Source organism: Microcaecilia unicolor, chromosome 11 (genome assembly GCF_901765095.1).
Source record: "Microcaecilia unicolor chromosome 11, aMicUni1.1, whole genome shotgun sequence".
In the NCBI taxonomy this organism is placed as follows: domain Eukaryota; kingdom Metazoa; phylum Chordata; class Amphibia; order Gymnophiona; family Siphonopidae; genus Microcaecilia; species Microcaecilia unicolor.
Genome location: NC_044041.1, coordinates 117,799,698 through 117,818,782, shown reverse-complemented (window position 1 = coordinate 117,818,782; position 19,085 = coordinate 117,799,698). Strand labels below are relative to the sequence as shown.

Sequence of the window (19,085 nt, the reverse complement as noted above, 5' to 3'; positions counted from 1 at the left end):
GCATTTAGGGCGCATTCCAGAAGAGCGATCTCCTCCTCGTGGGCTGAAACGGGAGCACTCTCTCTTCAAGAGATCTGTAGTGCGGCTACTTGGGCTTCTCAGCTCTTATTTGTCCGGCATTACAGGCTCGATGTTGCAGCGAAGCAGGACGCGCATTTTGGAGCACAGGTGCTTGCTCACAGAGTGGCCTGTTCCCACCCTAAGTAGGGAGTGCTTTTGTACATCCCATCAGTTAATGGATTCATCTGCTGCTGATGACAAAGAAGGGAAAATTAGGTTCTTACCTTGGTAATTTTCTTTCCTTTAGTCACAGCAGATGAATCCATGATCCCTCCCTGGCTGACTTTGTTGTACTTTGTTCAGTTCTTTCATGCAGATATATATCTCATCGGGAGAAGTTGGAAACCAGTTTTCAGGATTTCTACATGCTGTTTTATTACAGGAGGTTGAGATAGTCCCTCCTTTGTGTGATTATTGCTCCTGTTCTGGGGTGTTTCTTTGCTGTGAGGAAAATTTATGTTATTCTACCTTTATGATTCACTCTGCTTTGGAAATTTCTAATACTGAAGGCAGATGGGGCTAGCCATCCAAGGATCACTGTGGTTTTTCAGTGTTCTCTATCTCCACCTGCTGGTAGGCGGATACAACCCATCAGTTAATGGATTCATCTGCTGTGACTAAAGGAAAGAAAATTACCAAGGTAAGAACCTAAATTTTCCCTTCTTCTAACTTTTGTAGATCCTTTTTCATGTTTTCCATTCCCTCTGAGGTGACCACTCTATTACAAATCTTGGTATTATCTGTAAAAAAAGGCAAGTCTTAACTTTTAACCCTTCACCAGTGTTGCTCACAAATACATTGAACAGAATCAGCCCCAGCACCGATCCTTGAGGCACTCCACTATTTGTCTTTCCTTCCTCCAAGTGAATTCCATTGATCAGTATCCTCAGGAGTCTGTAAACCAGTCTCTAATTCAGTTCACCACTTTGGGTCCTTCAGCTTGTCGAGTTTATTCGAGAGCCTCCTATGAGGATCAGTGTCAAAGGCTTTGCTGAAATCCAAGTAGATTATATCTAGCGCACGTCCTCAATCTAACTCTCTGGTCACCCAAACAAAGAATTAAATTTAATTCATTTGGCATGATTTACCTTTGGCAAAACCATGTTGACTTAGATCTTGGATTCCAGGAAATTCGCTATGCTTTCCTTCAGCAATACTTCTATTAATTTTCCAGTAACCAAAGTGAGGCTTACCAGCCTGTAGTTTCCCACTTCTTCTATCACCACTTTTGTGAAGAGGGACCACATCCACTATTCTCAAATCCCGAGGAACCTCTCCTATCTACAAGGATAGGATTTATTAAACAAGTCTTTAAGGAACCACCAAAACCTCTCTAAACTCCCTCAATATCCTGGGATGGATCCTGCCCAGTCTTGTGGCTTTGTCCACCTTCAATTTTTCCAGCTGTTCATAAACATTTTTTTTCCGTGAATGGTGTGATATCCACTCCATTCTCATATGTATCTTTTGCCAGCCAATCATGGTCCTTCTCCAGGATTTTCTTCTGCGAGCACAGAAATATTTGTTTAGCATGTTTGCTTTTTCCTTGTCGCCTTCCACATAGCAGTCCACAGCATCTTTCATTCTTTCAAGTGGCTTGAGCTTTCATCAGCTGAGTAAAAATAACACTAGAGATCCCATGACACTGTGGGTGGCTAGATGAGAGGCCTTAAAAGAAGCAAACCCCATAGAAATCAAACAATCAAAGGCTGTGCAGAGATGGGTTTACCTTTTATTTGATCATAAGCTCCTATTGCACTAATACAGTTGGGTCTCGAGGCCTTCCTCTGAGAAGTGTAGACGGTATGCAAGCAGATTTTGAGCTGGGCAAGCAAAAGGATCTAGAGCCCTGTTATCACACCAGAAGGGAAACCTCTTCCATTTAAAACAGTATGACCTCCTAGTTGAAGCTCTTCTAGAAGTTACCAAGACCTAAGAAACACTATCAAGCAAGCCCAGTGAAACTAGAGTCAACTTCTTAATATCCAAGCTGTGATAGTTAGAGACGTGATGCCGGGAAGCAATGGTGTTCCATGCTCTTGCACTGTTGGAAAACATTTCAGTTTCACTGAACTTCTGACAGGAAGGTTCAACAGAAGAAGGAAGCAGACTTGCATTGGCCAGTAGGGGCTATGAGAATCATGGACTCTCTGTCTTGTCTCAGAGTCTGCACTATACAAACATAACATAGCAAATTACTACTACTACTTATTTCTAAAGCGCTACTAGACGTACGCAGCGCTGTACACTTGAACATGAAGAGACAGTCCCTGCTCGACAGAGCTTACAATCTAATTAGGACAAACAGGACAAACAAGAGATAAGGGAATATTAAAGTGAGGATGATAAAATAAGGGTTATGAACAAGTGAATAAGGGTTAAGAGTTAAAAGCTGCATCAAAAGGTGGGCTTTTAGCTTAGATTTGAAGACTGTCAGAGATGGAGCTTGACGTACCAGCTCAGGAAGTCTATTCCAGGCATATGGTGCAGCAAGATAAAAGGAACGGAGTCTGGAGTTAGCAGTGGAGGAGAAGGGTGCAGATAAGAGATATTTACCCAGTGAACGGAGTTCCCGGGGAGGAATGTAGGGAGAGATGAGAGTGGAGAGATACTGAGGAGCTAAAGAGTGAATGCACTTATAGGTCAATAAGAGGAGTTTGAACTGTATGCGGAAATGGATAGGAAGCCAGTGAAGTGACTTGAGGAGAGGGCTAATATGAGCATAACGACACTGGCGGAATATTAGTCGTGCAGCAGAATTTTGAACAGATTAAAGAGGACAGAGATGGCTAAGTGGGAGACCTGTGAGAAGCAAGTTGCAATAGTCTAAGCGAGAGGTGATAAGAGCGTGGATAAGGGTTCTGATAGTGTGCTCAGAAAGGAAAGGGCGAATTTTGCTGATATTATAGAGAAAGAAACGACAGGTTTTAGCAGTCTGCTGAATAGGTGCAGAGAAAAGAAGGAGGAGTAGAAGATGACCCCAAGGTTACAAGCTGATGTGACAGGAAAGATGAGATTGTTATCCACAGAAACAGAGAATGGGGGAGGAGAAGAGGTTGGTTTAGGGGGAAAGATGAGAAGCTCAGTCTTGGTCATGTTTAGTTTCAGATGGCGCTGAGACATCCAGGCAGGCTGATACTTTGGCCTGGATTTCGGCTGAGATTTCTGGTGTGGAGAGGTAGATCTGGGAGTCATCAGAATAAAGATGATACTGAAAACCATGGGATGAGATCAAAGTACCAAGGGAAGAAGTATAGATGGAGAAAAGAAGAGGTCTCAGTTGACAGTGGGCTAGAAGTAGAGGAGGATCCACTAGAGTATACACTAAAGGTACGCTGGGAGAGATAAGAAAAAACCAGGAAAGAACAGAGCCCTGAAATCCAAGTGAGGACAGCGTATCAAGGAGTAGGCTGTGATCAAAAGCAGCAGATAGGTCGAGAAGGATGAGGATAGAATAGAGACCTTTGGATCTGGCCAGGAACAGATCACAGGAGACTTTAGCAAGCGCTGTTTCAGTTGAATGAAGGGGGCGAAAGCCAGATTGAAGTGGATCAAGAATAGCTTGAGATGAAAGAAAGTCAAGGCAACGGCGGTGAACGTTCAAGTATCTTGGATAGGAAAGGAAGGAGGGAGATGGGGCGATAGTTGGAAGGACAGGTAGGGTCCAATGAAGATTTTTTAAGGAGTGGTGTGACTACGGAATGTTTGAAGGCATCAGGAACAGTCGCAGTGGACAGTGAAAGATTGAGGATATGACAGATAAAAGGGATGATAGTAGGAGATAGTGTTAAGTAGATGGGTGGGAATAGGATCAGAGGAACAGGTAGTTAGTTTCAAGGAGGAAATAAGATTTGTAGTTTCCTCTTCAGTGATTTCAGAAAAGGAAGAAAAGGAAGAAAAGGAGGCAGGGGTTGAAGGGTTGAGAGAATGGACTAAGGGAAGGAGAGCTGGAGGTGACCTGGTTGAGAATTCAAGTTTAATCTTGTGAACCTTATCATGAAAGAACTCAGCCAGAATCTGTGGAGAAAGTGAAGGGGGAGTTGGAGGTGAAGGCACTTTGAGGAGAGAGTTCCTTGTGGCAAAGAGACGTCAAGGGTTTGCGCCAAGAGAATTTGTCAACTGGATGTAACAGTCCTGTTTGGCAAGTAAAAGAGCAGACTGGAAGGAGGTCAGCAAGAATTTGAAATGTATGAAGGCCCATCCTGTGTGCCCATCCACTTATCTTCTCCTCTCCAGGTGCTCGTCCTAAGCTTTCTTAAATTCAGATACAGTTCATCTCAACCACCTCCACCGGTAGTCTGTTCTATGTTTAGCAAGTATGTTATTCAACAGGAGATACATATGGGTTCTGTGGGCTGTTTTCCGCTTAAAGCAGCAGACAACGGGAATGGTATGCTAATGCATTTAAATGTGCTGATCAGTATTCAAATGTGCATTCCAAGGTATGCACAGCCATTTACAAGCGATGCATAGAAAGGTCCGCCTGCCTTTACCAAAAGAAATTTTATGGGAAGTCTGGAGCAGCTAGTAGCATTGACAGTAGCTTCTCAGTGGAGAAGTTTGCTGCACAGCAACATCGTGGAGGCTGGGGTGGAAGGTGAGCGGCAGGACATGGAGAAAGCCGTAGCACTAGCTTCTCAGAGGGGCAGTCTGCTGCACAGCATCATTGGAGGCTAGAGCTACGCTTTGCGGAACAGCTATTGGCAACTGTGGGACACCTGCGCTGAAGCTCTTGACTCTCTCCCTCTGTGAGCTCATGTACCACAGCTCCTCCGTCCTCCTCATTTGTCATGGCATTGTACAGGTCCAGCATAAAAAGAGTAGCAGAGGAAGCCTGCTTTCTGGGTGAGAATGGCCTGTGAGGTACACCCAAGATGGAGAGGATTTCTCTCCATTTCCTTCCTTTCCTGGTTCCGCAGCCGCTTGTAGATGAAATTTCAGTGGACACAATTGTCTTCTAATCCTCCCTTGGCATGTCCTGTCCAGCATCTCCAGAGCAGTCATACCATAGCCCTAACCAAGGAATCCCTCCACAACCAGCGGAGCAATCTGGCTGCAATTCCCCCACTGCCGATATCATCGCTGGAGGAGATGGAGTGTCCCTTGGCACAGATCTGTTACACAGCTTTCATACACGTCAGAAACAGACAAGTGATCTGTTATACCACATGTGACAAACATATGGTAGCAAAACAGATCACTCGTCTGTTTCTGGCTTGTAAAACTGGTGTAAATAGAAGCCATGTAGCAGTGCAGGCTCTTCAGTGGCTACTGTATGTATGTGCTAGCGCTTTCCCCTACCGAGTAGCTCATTTGAATACAATTTCCTTTGGGAATAGCTTGCTATTTCCACGTTCGTAACTTTTACCTCTCCCTCTTCCTTTCTACTGAAAAAGATCTCTCTCTTTTTGTGGTAGAGGGCTATCTGCTATGAAGTTTTTCTTCCACAGCTTTCCTAATTGAAAAACCTGTTGGAGGATGGCTACCCTCTGACCCTCTTTGTTGGCTCTATTTTTGGTCTTGTAATACTTATTTTTGGATGTTTTGCAATATTGTTGTAAATCTTGTTAATCTGGCCCTGGTTCCTGGACTGTCTAGGAGCAAAATTGTTATTATACCATGGACATATCATGCCCTGTTTGTAGTCTACCTCATCACATTTACATTTCTCAAATATACTCTTAAGTTCCTTGCTAAACCAATCAACATTTTTCTTATAATCATCATGCAATACATCAAAGCATCGTTATCGCACAAAAAATGTAATTCTTTGTCTAGGTCGGATTTTACTGTCTCTTCTTGCTTTTTTGTTGTTTGTATAATTAAAATCATTACAACCTGTGAACATTTAAGGATCACCTCCCCATCTATAAATATATATAAAGCAGACGTGTGTATTTGTAACTTTGTCTAAACACCTCCGGCCCACAAAGAGCTATGGCCACTAAACCCGGCATGCAGACTCCACCTGCAGTTGCCGAGGTTGTTGTGTAGTTTGAAGCGATTTGGTTCACGGGGTACTCAGGGGAGGGGGAGCAATACCTCCATCCATTAAATGAATAGGCTGCAGGTCAGAAAGTACTTTCTTGCTGTTGCTAAGTGACAAACTAATGCAGTCATCTACTGAGAAAGCGAATGCTACATACCTGTAGAAGGTATTCTCCGAGGACAGCAGGCTGATTGTTCTCACTGATGGGTGACGTCCACGGCAGCCCCCTCCAACCGGAAACTTCACTAGCAAAGGCCTTTGCTAGTTCTCGCGCGCCCATGCGCGGCCGTCTTCCCGCCCGAACCGGCTCGTGTTCATCAGTCCCGTATGTAGCAAGACAAAGACAAGGGAAGACACAACTCCAAAGGGGAGGCGGGCGGGTTTGTGAGAACAATCAGCCTGCTGTCCTCGGAGAATACCTTCTACAGGTATGTAGCATTCGCTTTCTCCGAGGACAAGCAGGCTGCTTGTTCTCACTGATGGGGTATCCCTAGCCCCCAGGCTCACTCAAAACAACAAACATGGTCAATTGGGCCTCGCAACGGCGAGGACATAACTGAGATTGACCTAACAACTTATCCAACTAACTGAGAGTGTAGCCTGGAACAGAATAAAACATGGGCCTAGTGGGTGGAGTTGGATTCTAAACCCCGAACAGATTCTGAAGCACTGACTGCCCGAACCGACTGTCGCGTCGGGTATCCTGCTGCAGGCAGTAATGAGATGTGAATGTGTGGACAGATGACCACATCGCAGCTTTGCAAATCTCTTCAATACTGGCTGACTTCAAGTGGGCCACTGACGCAGCCATGGCTCTGACATTGTGAGCCGTGACATGACCCTCAAGAACCAGCCCAGCCTGGGCGTAAGTGAAGGAAATGCAATCTGCTAGCCAATTGGATATGGTGCGTTTCCCCACAGCCACTCCCCTCCTGTTGGGATCAAAAGAAACAAACAATTGGGCGGACTGTCTGTTGGGCTGTGTCCACTCCAGATAGAAGGCCAATGCTCTCTTGCAGTCCAATGTGTGCAGCTGACGTTCAGCAGGGCAGGAAGGAGGACGGGGAAAGAATGTTGGCAAGACAACTGACTGGTTCAGATGGAACTCCGACACTACCTTCGGCAAGAACTTAGGGTGAGTGCGGAGGACTACTCTGTTATGATGAAATTTGGTGTAAGGGGCCTGGGCTACCAGGGCCTGAAGCTCACTGACTCTACGAGCTGAAGTAACTGCCACCAAGAAAATGACCTTCCAGGTCAAGTACTTCAGATGGCAGGAGTTCAGTGGCTCAAAAGGAGGTTTCATCAGCTGGGTGAGAACGACACTGAGATCCCATGACACTGTAGGAGGTTTGACAGGGGGCTTTGACAAAAACAAACCTCTCATGAAGCGAACAACTAAAGGCTGTCCTGAGATCGGCTTACCTTCCACACGGTAATGGTATGAACTGATTGCGCTAAGGTGAACCCTTACAGAGTTGGTCTTGAGACCAGACTCAGACAAGTGCAGAAGGTATTCAAGCAGGGTCTGTGTAGGACAGGAGCAAGGATCTAGGGCCTTGCTGTCACACCAGAAGGCAAACCTCCTCCATAGAAAGAAGTAACTCCTCTTAGTGGAATCTTTTCTGGAAGCACCCTCCGACAGACCCAAAGAGGAAAAGTCTACGCTCTCAACATCCAGGCCGTGAGAGCCAGAGACCGGAGGTTGGGATGCAGAAGCGCCCCTTCGTCCTGTGTGATGAGGGTCGGAAAACACTCCAATCTCCAGGGTTCTTCGGAGGACAACTCCAGAAGAAGAGGGAACCAGATCTGACGCGGCCAAAAGGGAGCAATCAGAATCATGGTGCCCCGGTCTTGCTTGAGTTTCAACAAAGTCTTCCCCACCAGAGGTATGGGAGTGCAGGAGGAAGGCATCCGATGCCAGTCGACCGTGGGCCTGAAGTCTGGAACAGAACTGAGGGACCTTGTGGTTGGCTCGAGATGCGAAGAGATCTACCAAGGGGGTGCCCCACACTTGGAAAATCTGGCGCACCACTCTGGAGTTGAGCGACCACTCGTGAGGTTGCATAATCCTGCTCAACCTGTCGGCCAGACTGTTGTTTACGCCTGCCAGATATGTGGCTTGGAGCCACATGCCGTAACGGCGAGCCCAGAGCCATATGCTGACGGCTTCCTGACACAGGGGGCGAGATCCGGTGCCCCCCCTGCTTGTTGATGTAATACATGGCAACCTGGTTGTCTGTCTGAATTTGGATAATTTGATGGGACAGCCGATCTCTGAAAGCCTTCAGAGTGTTCCAGATCGCTCGTAACTCCAGGAGATTGATCTGCAGATCGCGTTCCTGGAGGGACCAGCTTCCTTGGGTGTGAAGTCCATCGACATGAGCTCCCCACCCCAGGAGAGACGCATCCGTAGTCAGCACCTTTTGTGGCTGAGGAATTTGGAAGGGGCGTCCCAGAGTCAAATTGGTCCAAATTGTCCACCAATACAGGGATTCGAGAAAACTCGTGGACAGGTGGATCACGTCCTCTAGATCCCCAGCAGCCTGAAACCACTGGGAAGCTAGGGTCCATTGAGCAGATCGCATGTGAAGGCGTGCCATGGGAGTCACATGGACTGTGGAGGCCATGTGGCCAAGCAATCTCAACATCTGCCGAGCTGTGATCTTCTCATACCCGGGAGACAAGGGACAGCAGATTGTTGGCCCTCGTCTCTGGGAGATAGGCCCGAGCCGTCCGAGAATCCAGCAGAGCTCCTATGAATTCGAGGCTCTGTACTGGGAGAAGGTGGGACTTTGGATAATTTATCACAAACCCCAGTAGCTCCAGGAGGCGAATAGTCATCTGCATGGACTGTAGAGCTCCTGCCTCGGATGTGTTCTTCACCAGCCAATCGCCGAGATAAGGGAACACGTGCACTCCGAGCCTGCGAAGCGCTGCTGCTACCACAGCTAGGCACTTTGTGAACAATCTGGGCACAGAGGCGAGCCCAAAGGGTAGCACACAGTACTGGAAGTGACGTGATCCCAGACGAAATCGAAGATACTGTCTGTGGGCTGGCAGTATCGAGATGTGTGTATAAGCATCCTTTAAGTCCAGAGAGCATAGCCAATCGTTTTGCTGAATCATGGGAAGAAGGGTGCCCAGGGAAAGCATCCTGAACTTTTTCTTGACCAGATATTTGTTCAGGGCCCTTAGGTCTAGGATGGGACGCATCCCCCCTGTTTTCTTTTCCACAAGGAAGTACCTGGAATAGAATCCCAGCCCTTCTTGCCCAGATGGCACGGGCTCGACTGCATTGGCGCTGAGAAGGGCGGAGAGTTCCTCTGCAAGTACCTGCTTGTGCTGGAAGCTGAAGGATTGAGCTCCCGGTGGGCAATTTGGAGGTTTCGAGGCCAAATTGAGGGTGTATCCTTGCTGGACTATTTGGAGGACCCACTGGTCGGAGGTTATGAGAGGCCACCTTTGGTGAAAAACTTTCAACCTCCCCCCGACCGGCAGATCGCCCGGCACAGACACTTTGACATAGGCTATGCTCTTCTGGAGCCAGTCAAAAGCTCGCCCCCTGCTTCTGCTGGGGAGCTGTGGGGCCTTGCTGAGGTGCACGCTGCTGACGAGAGCGCGTGCGCTGGGGCTTAGCTTGGGCCGCAGGCTGTCGAGAGGAAGGACTGTACCTACGCTTACCAGAAGAGTAGGGAACAGTCCTCCTTCCCCCATAAAAACGTCTACCTGAAGAGGTAGATGCTGAAGGCTGCCGGCGGGAGAATTTGTCAAAAGCGTTATCCTGCTGGTGGAGCTGCTCTACCACCTGTTCGACTTTTTCTCCAAAAATGTTGTCCGCTCGGCAAGGGGAGTCCGCAATCCGCTGCTGGATTCTATTCTCCAGGTCGGAGGCACGCAGCCATGAGAGTCTGCGCATCACCTTGAGCAGCAGCCCTGGACGCAACATCAAAGGTATCATATACCCCTCTGGCCAGGAATTTTCTGCACGCCTTCAGCTGCCTGACCACCTTCTGAAACGGCTTGGCTTGCTCAGAAGGGAGCTTGTCCACCAAGCCCGCCAACTGCCGCACATTGTTCCGCACGTGAATGCTCGTGTAGAGCTGGTAGGACTGAATCTTGGCCACGAGCATTGAAGAATGGTAGGCCTTCCACCCAAAGGAGTCTAAGGTTCTAGAGTCCTTGCCCGGGGGCACCGAAGCATGTTCCCTAGAACTCTTAGCCTTCTTTAGGGCCAGATCCACCACCCCAGAGTCGTGAGGCAACTGAGTGCGCATCAGCTCTGGGTCCCCATGGATCCGGTACTGGGACTCGATCTTCTTGGGAATGTGGGGATTAGTTAAAAGCTTGGTCCAGTTCGCCAGCAATATCTTTTTTAGGACATGATGCATGGGTACTGTGGACGCTTCCTTAGGTGGAGAAGGATAGTCCAAGAGCTCAAACATTTCAGCCCTGGGCTCATCCTCCACAACCACCGGGAAGGGGATGGCCGTAGACATCTCCCGGACAAAGGCCGCGAAAGACAGACTCTCGGGAGGAGAAAGCTGCCTTTCAGGGGAGGGAGTGGGATCAGAAGGAAGGCCATCAGACTCCTCGTCAGAGAAATATCTGATGTCCTCCTCCTCCTCCCACGAGGCCTCACCATCGGTATCAGACACAAGTTCGTGAACCTGTGTCTGAAGCCGTGCCCGACTCAACTCCGTGGAAACACGACCACGGTGGGAGCGTCGAGAGGTAGACTCCCTCGTCAGCACCGGCGAAGCTCCCTCCACTGACGTTGTTGGGGAGTCTTCCTGGGAGGCGGCGGCCACTGGTACCGCAAGCGGTACCGATGTCGGAGACCTCACCCCGGGCAAAGGGCCAGCTGGCGCCTCGCTCGACGGTACCGGTGGCGCAAGCACCCCTGGTACCGGAGGGGAAGGGCGCAACGGGTCTCCCAGGATCTCTGGGAGAACGGCCCGGAGACTCTCGTGCAGAGCGGCTGTGGAGAAAGATATGGAAGCCGATGCAGGCGTTGAGGTCAGAGTCTGTTCTGGGCGTGGAGGCGGTTCCGGCCTGTCCAAGGTGGAGCGCATCGACACCTCCTGAACAGAGGGTGAGCGATCCTCTCGGTGCCGATGCCTACTGGGTGCCGACTCCCTCGGCGACCCAGAGCTCTCGGTACCGACGCGGGAAGGAGACCGGTGTCGATGCTTCTTTGATTTCTTCAAACGAAGCATGTCACCAGAGCTTCCCGGTACCGACGAGGAGGACGTAGAATCCAGCCGTCGCTTCCTCGGGGCCGAGGCCGAAGAAGGCTGGTCTCAGGGGGGCTGTACCGCAGGAGCCCTCAGGGCAGGAGGAGACCCACCCGAAGGCTCACCGCCACCAGCAGGGGAATGGACAGCCCTCACCTGCACTCCAGTCGAAGCACCACCGTCTGACGACATCAGCAACAGCGGAGGTCCCGGTACCACCGACGCAGCCTTCCGATGTCTCGGTACCGACGATGCAGAGGGTCAAAACCTCGATGCCGTCAATGCAGTCAATGCCGAGGTCGAAGACTTCGATGCTGTCGACGTCGATGCACTCGATGCCTCCGGTGCTGTTGTCGACGAAGAGCCCCAGAACAACACGTTCCACTGGGCCAATCTCACTACCTGAGTCCTCTTCTGTAAAAGAGCACAAAGACTACAGGCCTGCGGGCGGTGCCCAGCTCCCAGACACTGAAGACACGAAGCGTGCCTATCAGTGAGCGAGATTACCCGGGCGCACTGGGTGCACTTCTTGAAGCCGCTGGGAGACTTCGATGACATGGGCGGAAAAATCACGCCAGCGAAATCAAAATTCGTGATGGCGACGAAGGCATCAAAAATAAGGGAGAGAGAAAAAAACCCGTACCGAGGCCACGAAACAGGCCTACCCCGAAAGCGAAAGGAAACTTACGCCGGGGAAAACAAACTGGACACACGGAAAGGGACAAAGACCAAAAGGGCTCTTTTTTTTTTTTTTTTACGAAAATCGCGAAGACGCGCGAGGGTCAACTTGAGGGGCACGAAACGGCGGCAAAACACGGCCGTCCCGAGCGCGGACAAAAGAAGACTGATGAACACGAGCCGGTTCGGGCGGGAAGACGGCCGCGCATGCGCGGTGCGCATGGGCGCGCGAGGACTAGCAAAGGCCTTTGCTAGTGAACTTTCCGGTTGGAGGGGGCTGCCGTGGACGTCACCCATCAGTGAGAACAAGCAGCCTGCTTGTCCTCGGAGAAATGCCTTGTCCTTCAAGTATGAAGCTTTCCCCCACCATTTACTTCCCCCTTTCTGTTGTGAACTTGGGTAGAGAGGCAGAGATTGGCAGGAAAAAAATCAGAAAGATGACTGGGGGTGGAGGTTGCATTGAAGAACAATGATCTAGGTCATACATCATGTTACAACCAAGATATGTGTATTTATCCACATTCTCCAATTGAGTTCCATCCATAGAAATATTCTTAACAGTTGTCTTTTCACCAAATACCATTATTTTTGTTTTATCAAAGTTCATAATCAGTCCATATCTCTTTTCTTCATTCAGTGTTTGCATCATGTGCCACAGTCATATCACATGGTGGCTATGCATGAAGGACCAGATTCTATATAAGGTATGGTAACTAGACAAAAATGACTCATCCAGCCTACCCAGTAATGATAGTTATAGATGTACTTACTACTGCTCCCTGTCTTCAGAGCAAAGTCATTTCACTGTTATGCTAAGCTGAAGCTTCTTGGGGGCATGAAGCCTGTAATCATAAAATGCTATATATGTAATATAACAAGGTTCATTGATTTAGGTCCTTCTAAATTGCCCTGTCCAATACTACTGTACCCTTCTTAGTTACTCTGGCCAAGAATAAGGGGACAAGTTTAGGAGTACATTGGTAATGGTGGGTCCTTACCTGAAGAAGGAGGCTCGGATTTACTGAAGAGGTCCCTCCAAGAAGCATCCAAGAACATGCTGCTGTAGCGGCTGTCCACAGAGCTGATGTACTTTGCGACAGGGTGGGAACCTGCAAAGGATGAATGGCAAAACTGTTAGGCACAACTGCTATATGGGGAAAAAGGATTCTGGAAAGTATTCCAGTAAACACACAAGACCATTTGCTCACCTAGGTTTTCTGTGCCTCTCTCATTTGCTTAAGCCATGGTAATTTGGGGAAGGGCTTATGCTTTTAAGTGTGAAATCACAAAGTAAGTGGCATGTATGGGGTTCACAGAAATTATTAGTTGACATAAGCAATGGATGCTGTAGGCAGCATCTCTTTGGATACAAAAATGAAAGGATGCTTTTAAGTACACCAATGATTGGGTACTGTAGGCATTGCATTAAGTTATCTGGGCTGGGCCAGGGGAGTGTCCAGCTGAAGTTTTCTGCTTGCCAAAGGCTTAGGGTCTACTCTTTAGAAAAACTGAATAGTCACTTAAGGGAGTGGAGTGGGTAGGAGATAGCTACTCTATAGAACACTCTCCTAATACATTAAGTCCATGTCCCATAATCCTTTCCATGTCTTATCCAACTGCTTGTCCTTTCCAATCTGTGCACAAGGGTTCAATTCTAATTTGAGATCCCAATCTTTACAAAACCAAATCAGATTTACAATAAAAACATTAAAAGAGTTTAATAATAAAATCAACATTAAAACACAAACTTAAACAAAACAAAATACATGAACATTACTACCTCAACTTTCTTCATACACCATCACCCAGTTCTTTGCTCCCCAAGTTCAATCAACATTCCAGAAATACCAAACAGAATCGGGTAACCATTTTTTAAACAAAGACATAGGCAATTGACTTCAAACAGTAAAGAGTTCCAAAGCAATGGGGCTGCATATCTAAACTACCCTATTTGCAATCAATCAAATCTTAAAAGGGCTGGGGATCTACAGTAAAGCCTGCTGGGATAATAGCAAAGTTCTATGTGCAGATAATTGGATAACATTAGAGCCAAATAACATGGAATTCTGTAACTTAATACTGTAAACACAAAACAGAAATTTAAACATTACTCTAATAAAACTGGGTAACTAATGGAACTAGATAAGTAGAGGGATCAAATGATCTTGTTCACCTATCCAGTAGTAAATTTGGTCTATATTCTAGACAATCTGCAGTCTCTTCAGATATTTATTAGGTAGGTCTTGATATAGAGCATAACAATAGTCTGGTTTACTGATAACATGAGGGTACCAGTATAACCAAATCAATTTAGAATATCATACAGAGGAACTGAAAAAAAATCTCAGTGAACTTGGAAGATGTCATTAAAGAGCAGCAAATCAATGGATAGTATACATCCCAATGTACTTAAAAAACTAAAAAATGAAATTACAAATCTATTATTGATAAATCTGTAACCTGTCATTAAATTATCCACAGTACCCAAAGATTAGAAGGTGGCCAATGCAACACCAATTTTTAAAATAGGTTCCATGGGTGAAAGTCGGATATAAGTGTTGGGTAAAATAGTAGAAATATAAAAAACAAAATTAAACACACATGGTTTAAATAAGACAGAGACAACATGGATTCAGCCAAGGGAAATCTTGTCTCACTAATATGCTACATTTTTTTGAAGGCATGAAAAAATAAGTGGTTAAAGGTGAGCTGGTTGATGTACTGTGTCCAGATTTTGAGGAAGCTTTTTTGACAGAGTCCCTCATGAGAGACTCCTAAGAAACTTGTTAAGCCATGGGTTAGGACGCAATGTTCTCTTATGGACTGGAAACAGGTTAAAAGAAAAGAGTGGGGTTAAACTGCCAGTTTTCTCAATGAAGGAAAGTGCACAGTGAAGTGCCACAAGGATATATACTGTGATTGGTGCTTTTTAACATTCAATGATCACAGACACAAAACTATTCAAAATTGTTAAATCACATGCTGACTGCGTGAAATTGCAAGACAACCTTAAGAGGCTGGAAGACTGGGCATCCAAATGGCAAATGAAATTTACTGTGAACAAATGCAAAGAAATGCAAATTGAAAACCACCACCCAAATTATAGCTACTTGATGCTAGGTTCCACACCAGAAGTCATCATGAAAAGGATTTAATTGTCATTGAGGTGGTAGCCAAAAACATAAACAATGTTACGAATTATTAGGAAAGGACTAGAGAATAAAATAAAGAATGTCATAAAGCCGCTGTATTACTCAATGGTGAGACTGCATCTCGAGTACTGTGTGCAATTCTGGTATCATTTCTCAAAAAAAAAATGTAGTAGACCTGGAAAAGGTACAAAGAAGGGCAACCAAAATGATTAAGAGAATGGAGGGAATGGAACTCCTCTCATATGAGAAAAGGAGGGCTCTTCAGCTTGGAGAAGAGACCGCCGAGGGAAGATATGATAGACCTCTATAAAACCCCGAATGAGAATAGGTAAAGTAAATCAACTGTTTACTTTTCAAAATAAATACAAAGATATGGGGAAACTCATGAATTTACATAGTAGCACAATTAAAACAAATAGGAGAAAATATTTTGTCACTCCATGTGTAGTTAAGCTATGGAATTCACGGCCAGAGTGTACAAGTAGTTAACATAGCTGGGTTTAAGAAAAATTTGGACAAATGCCTGGAGACATTTGTCCATAGACTGTTGAGATAACTTCTGGGGATAAGCAGTGGCTTTCCCCAGGTCTAAGTAACAAGGAATCTTCTTACATTTTGGAACTCTGCCAGGTACTTGTGACCCCCAACTGGGCACTGCTGGATATAGGACTCTTGGTCTGGTCCAGTAGGGCATCTCTTATGTTCGATACAGTCAACCACCTAATACTATACATAACATGACCAACAACTCTAGATAAATCAAAATGGTATCTTGACCCTTGACTGCAACTAGATGTATCTCATCCAACAGAGGCCAAAAGTAATTCTGTGCTATGCCCATTGAGGAATCCAGATTCCGTAGATCTATTCCTTCTAAACAGGATTCCTTTGTGTTTATCCCATGCATGTTTGAATTCGATTACCGGTTTCATCTCCACCACCTCCTGCGGGACAGATTTCCATGTATCCACCATCCTCTCCGTGAAAAAATACTTCCTGACATTACTCCTGAGTCTGCCCCCCTTCAAACTCAATTCATGGCCTCTAGTTCTACCACCTTCCCATCTCCAGTAAAGGTTTGTTTATGGATTAAATAACCTCACTTTGTTTTCAGCCATAACCAATTTTTTTCACAAATTCCTACTTAGCATTCTTTATCTAGCCTATCATGGGGCTATTTATCTCTCCGAATTTTCCTCCATTTTCTCGTAAGCTGACAAGCCATAAAGTTGGATGGTACCAGGAGTGGTTTCACTGGAATTATCAGTGTTGTTCCTTAAAAGAAAACCGAACACAGAAGAACAAGCCTCCACAACAGCACACCAGGCAAGAAGTAACTGCTGCCAGTAAATCTTTATTGCACTTCTATAAGTCTTCTGGAAGTGCAATGAAGATTTACTGCATCAATTACCTATTTTTGCCTTCTCCACTGTGTGTGTGGGGTTTTTTTGTGTGTGTGTTCCTTAAAGGAGCAAATTTAAAAGCGCATGGTTCGGGATAAGGTATCTTGCAAGGATACCTCACAAACAGGGAACATAGGGTTTCTGGATAGTGAGGTTGCACAACAGACCGTGGTAGGCCAGGTGCCCTTAAATACAACCAAAGATCAGACAAAAGATGGCAAATCATTAGTGTCAAGTACTAAGCATCATGCAAATAGGAACAATAAACATGCTCTGAAATGTCTATATGCAAATGCTAGGAGTCTAAGAAATAAGATGGGAAAGTTGGAATATATTGCACTAAATGAAAAATTGGATATAATAGGCATTACTGAGAGCTGGTGGAAGGAGGATAACCAGTGAGACACGGAGGTAGGGTATTATTATGGATTAAGAACTGGTTGAAAGATAGGAAGCAGAGAGTAGGATTGCGTGGCCAGTATTCTCAGTGGAGGAGGGTAGTTAGTGGGGTCCCGCAGGGGTCTGTGCTGGGTCCGTTGCTTTTTAATGTATTTATAAATGACCTAGAGATGGGAATAACTAGTGAGGTAATTAAATTCGCCGATGACACAAAATTATTCAGGGTCGTCAAGTCGCAGGAGGAATGTGAACGATTACAGGAGGACCTTGCGAGACTGGGAGAATGGGCGTGCAAGTGGCAGATGAAGTTCAATGTTGACAAGTGCAAAGTGATGCATGTGGGTAAGAGGAACCCGAATTATAGCTACGTCTTGCAAGGTTCCGCGTTAGGAGTTACGGATCAAGAAAGGGATCTGGGTGTCGTCATCGATGATACGCTGAAACCTTCTGCTCAGTGTGCTGCTGCGGCTAGGAAAGCGAATAGAATGTTGGGTGTTATTAGGAAGGGTATGGAGTCCAGGTGTGCGGATGTTATAATGCCGTTGTATCGCTCCATGGTGCGACCGCACCTGGAGTATTGTGTTCAGTACTGGTCTCCGTATCTCAAAAAAGATATAGTAGAATTGGAAAAGGTACAGCGAAGGGCGACGAAAATGATAGTGGGGATGAGACGACTTTCCTATGAAGAGAGGCTGAGAAGGCTAGGGCTTTTCAGCTTGGAGAAGAGACGGCTGAGGGGAGATATGATAGAAGTGTATAAAATAATGAGTGGAATGGATCGGGTGGATGTGAAGCGACTGTTCACGCTATCCAAAAATACTAGGACTAGAGGGCATGAGTTGAAGCTACAGTGTGGTAAATTTAAAACGAATCGGAGAAAATTTTTCTTCACCCAACGTGTAATTAGACTCTGGAATTCGTTGCCGGAGAACGTGGTACGGGCGGTTAGCTTGACGGAGTTTAAAAAGGGGTTAGATAGATTCCTAAAGGACAAGTCCATAGACCGCTATTAAATGGACTTGGAAAAATTCCGCATTTTTAGGTATAACTTGTCTGGAATGTTTTTACGTTTGGGGAGCGTGCCAGGTGCCCTTGACCTGGATTGGCCACTGTCGGTGACAGGATGCTGGGCTAGATGGACCTTTGGTCTTTCCCAGTATGGCACTACTTATGTACTTATGTACTTATACCAGGGTACAAAGTATATTGTAGTGATAGGGTGGACTGGACTGGTGGAGGGGTAGCATTGTATATTAACGAGAGCCTTGACTCAGATAGATTACAAATTCAGCAGGACACAAATCACACCTTTGAATCATTGTGGGTTGAAATTCCATGTATAAAAGGGAAAAGGACGGTGATAGCAGTGTACTACCGTCCACCTTGCCAGGATAAGAAGGTAGAAGCAGAAATGATAGAAGAAATCAGAGATGCAAACAAAATGGGCAATGTGATAATAATGGGTGACTTCAATTATCCAAATATAGACTGGGTAAATGTAACATCGGGACACGCTAGAGAGGTACAATTCCTTGATGAAATCAAGGACAGCTTTATGGAGCAGCTGGTGCAGGAGCCGACGAGAGAAGGAAAAATTCTAGACTTGGTCCTTAGTGGAGCGCATGATCTGGTGTGGGACGTTATGGTACTGGGGCCGCTTGATAACAGTGATCATAATATGATCAGTTTTGATATCAACCTTGAAGTAACTATACACAGGAAGTCAAATACATTAGCGTTTAACTTTAAAAAAGGAGACTATGATAAAATGAGAAGAACGGTAAAAAAAAAAAAAACTTAGGGGGACAACTGAGAGGGTAAAAACCGTACAACAGGCATGGACGCTGTTCAAAAACACCATCCTGGAGGCCCAGGCCAAACATATTCCGCAAATTAGAAAAGAAAGACGGAAGTCCAAAGGACAACCGGCGTGGTTGAAAAGTGGGGTAAAGGAAGCTATTAGGGCTAAAAGAAACGCCTTCAGAAAATGGAAGAAGGAACCGTCTGAAAATAACAAGAAGCAGCATAAGGAGTGTCAAAGCAAATGCAAGGCGCAGATAAAGAAGGCCAAGAGGGATTACGAAAAAAAGATAGCATTAGAGGCAAAAAAGCACAGCAAAACCTTTTTTCTGTATATTAAAAGCAGGAAGCCGGTAAAAGAATCGGT

General features: G+C 46.1%; 1 protein-coding gene across 1 annotated transcript in view; it reads right to left on the bottom strand.

The window, feature by feature from the left end:
• The window catches only part of PACS1 (phosphofurin acidic cluster sorting protein 1), a 419,530-nt gene that overhangs the window by 196,540 nt on the left and 203,905 nt on the right, over positions 1-19,085 (bottom strand). Inside the window, exon 17 of the mRNA XM_030219186.1 lies at positions 12,963-13,073. Within this exon, the coding sequence (XP_030075046.1) occupies positions 12,963-13,073 (111 nt within the window). The remainder of the gene's footprint in view (positions 1-12,962; positions 13,074-19,085) is intronic.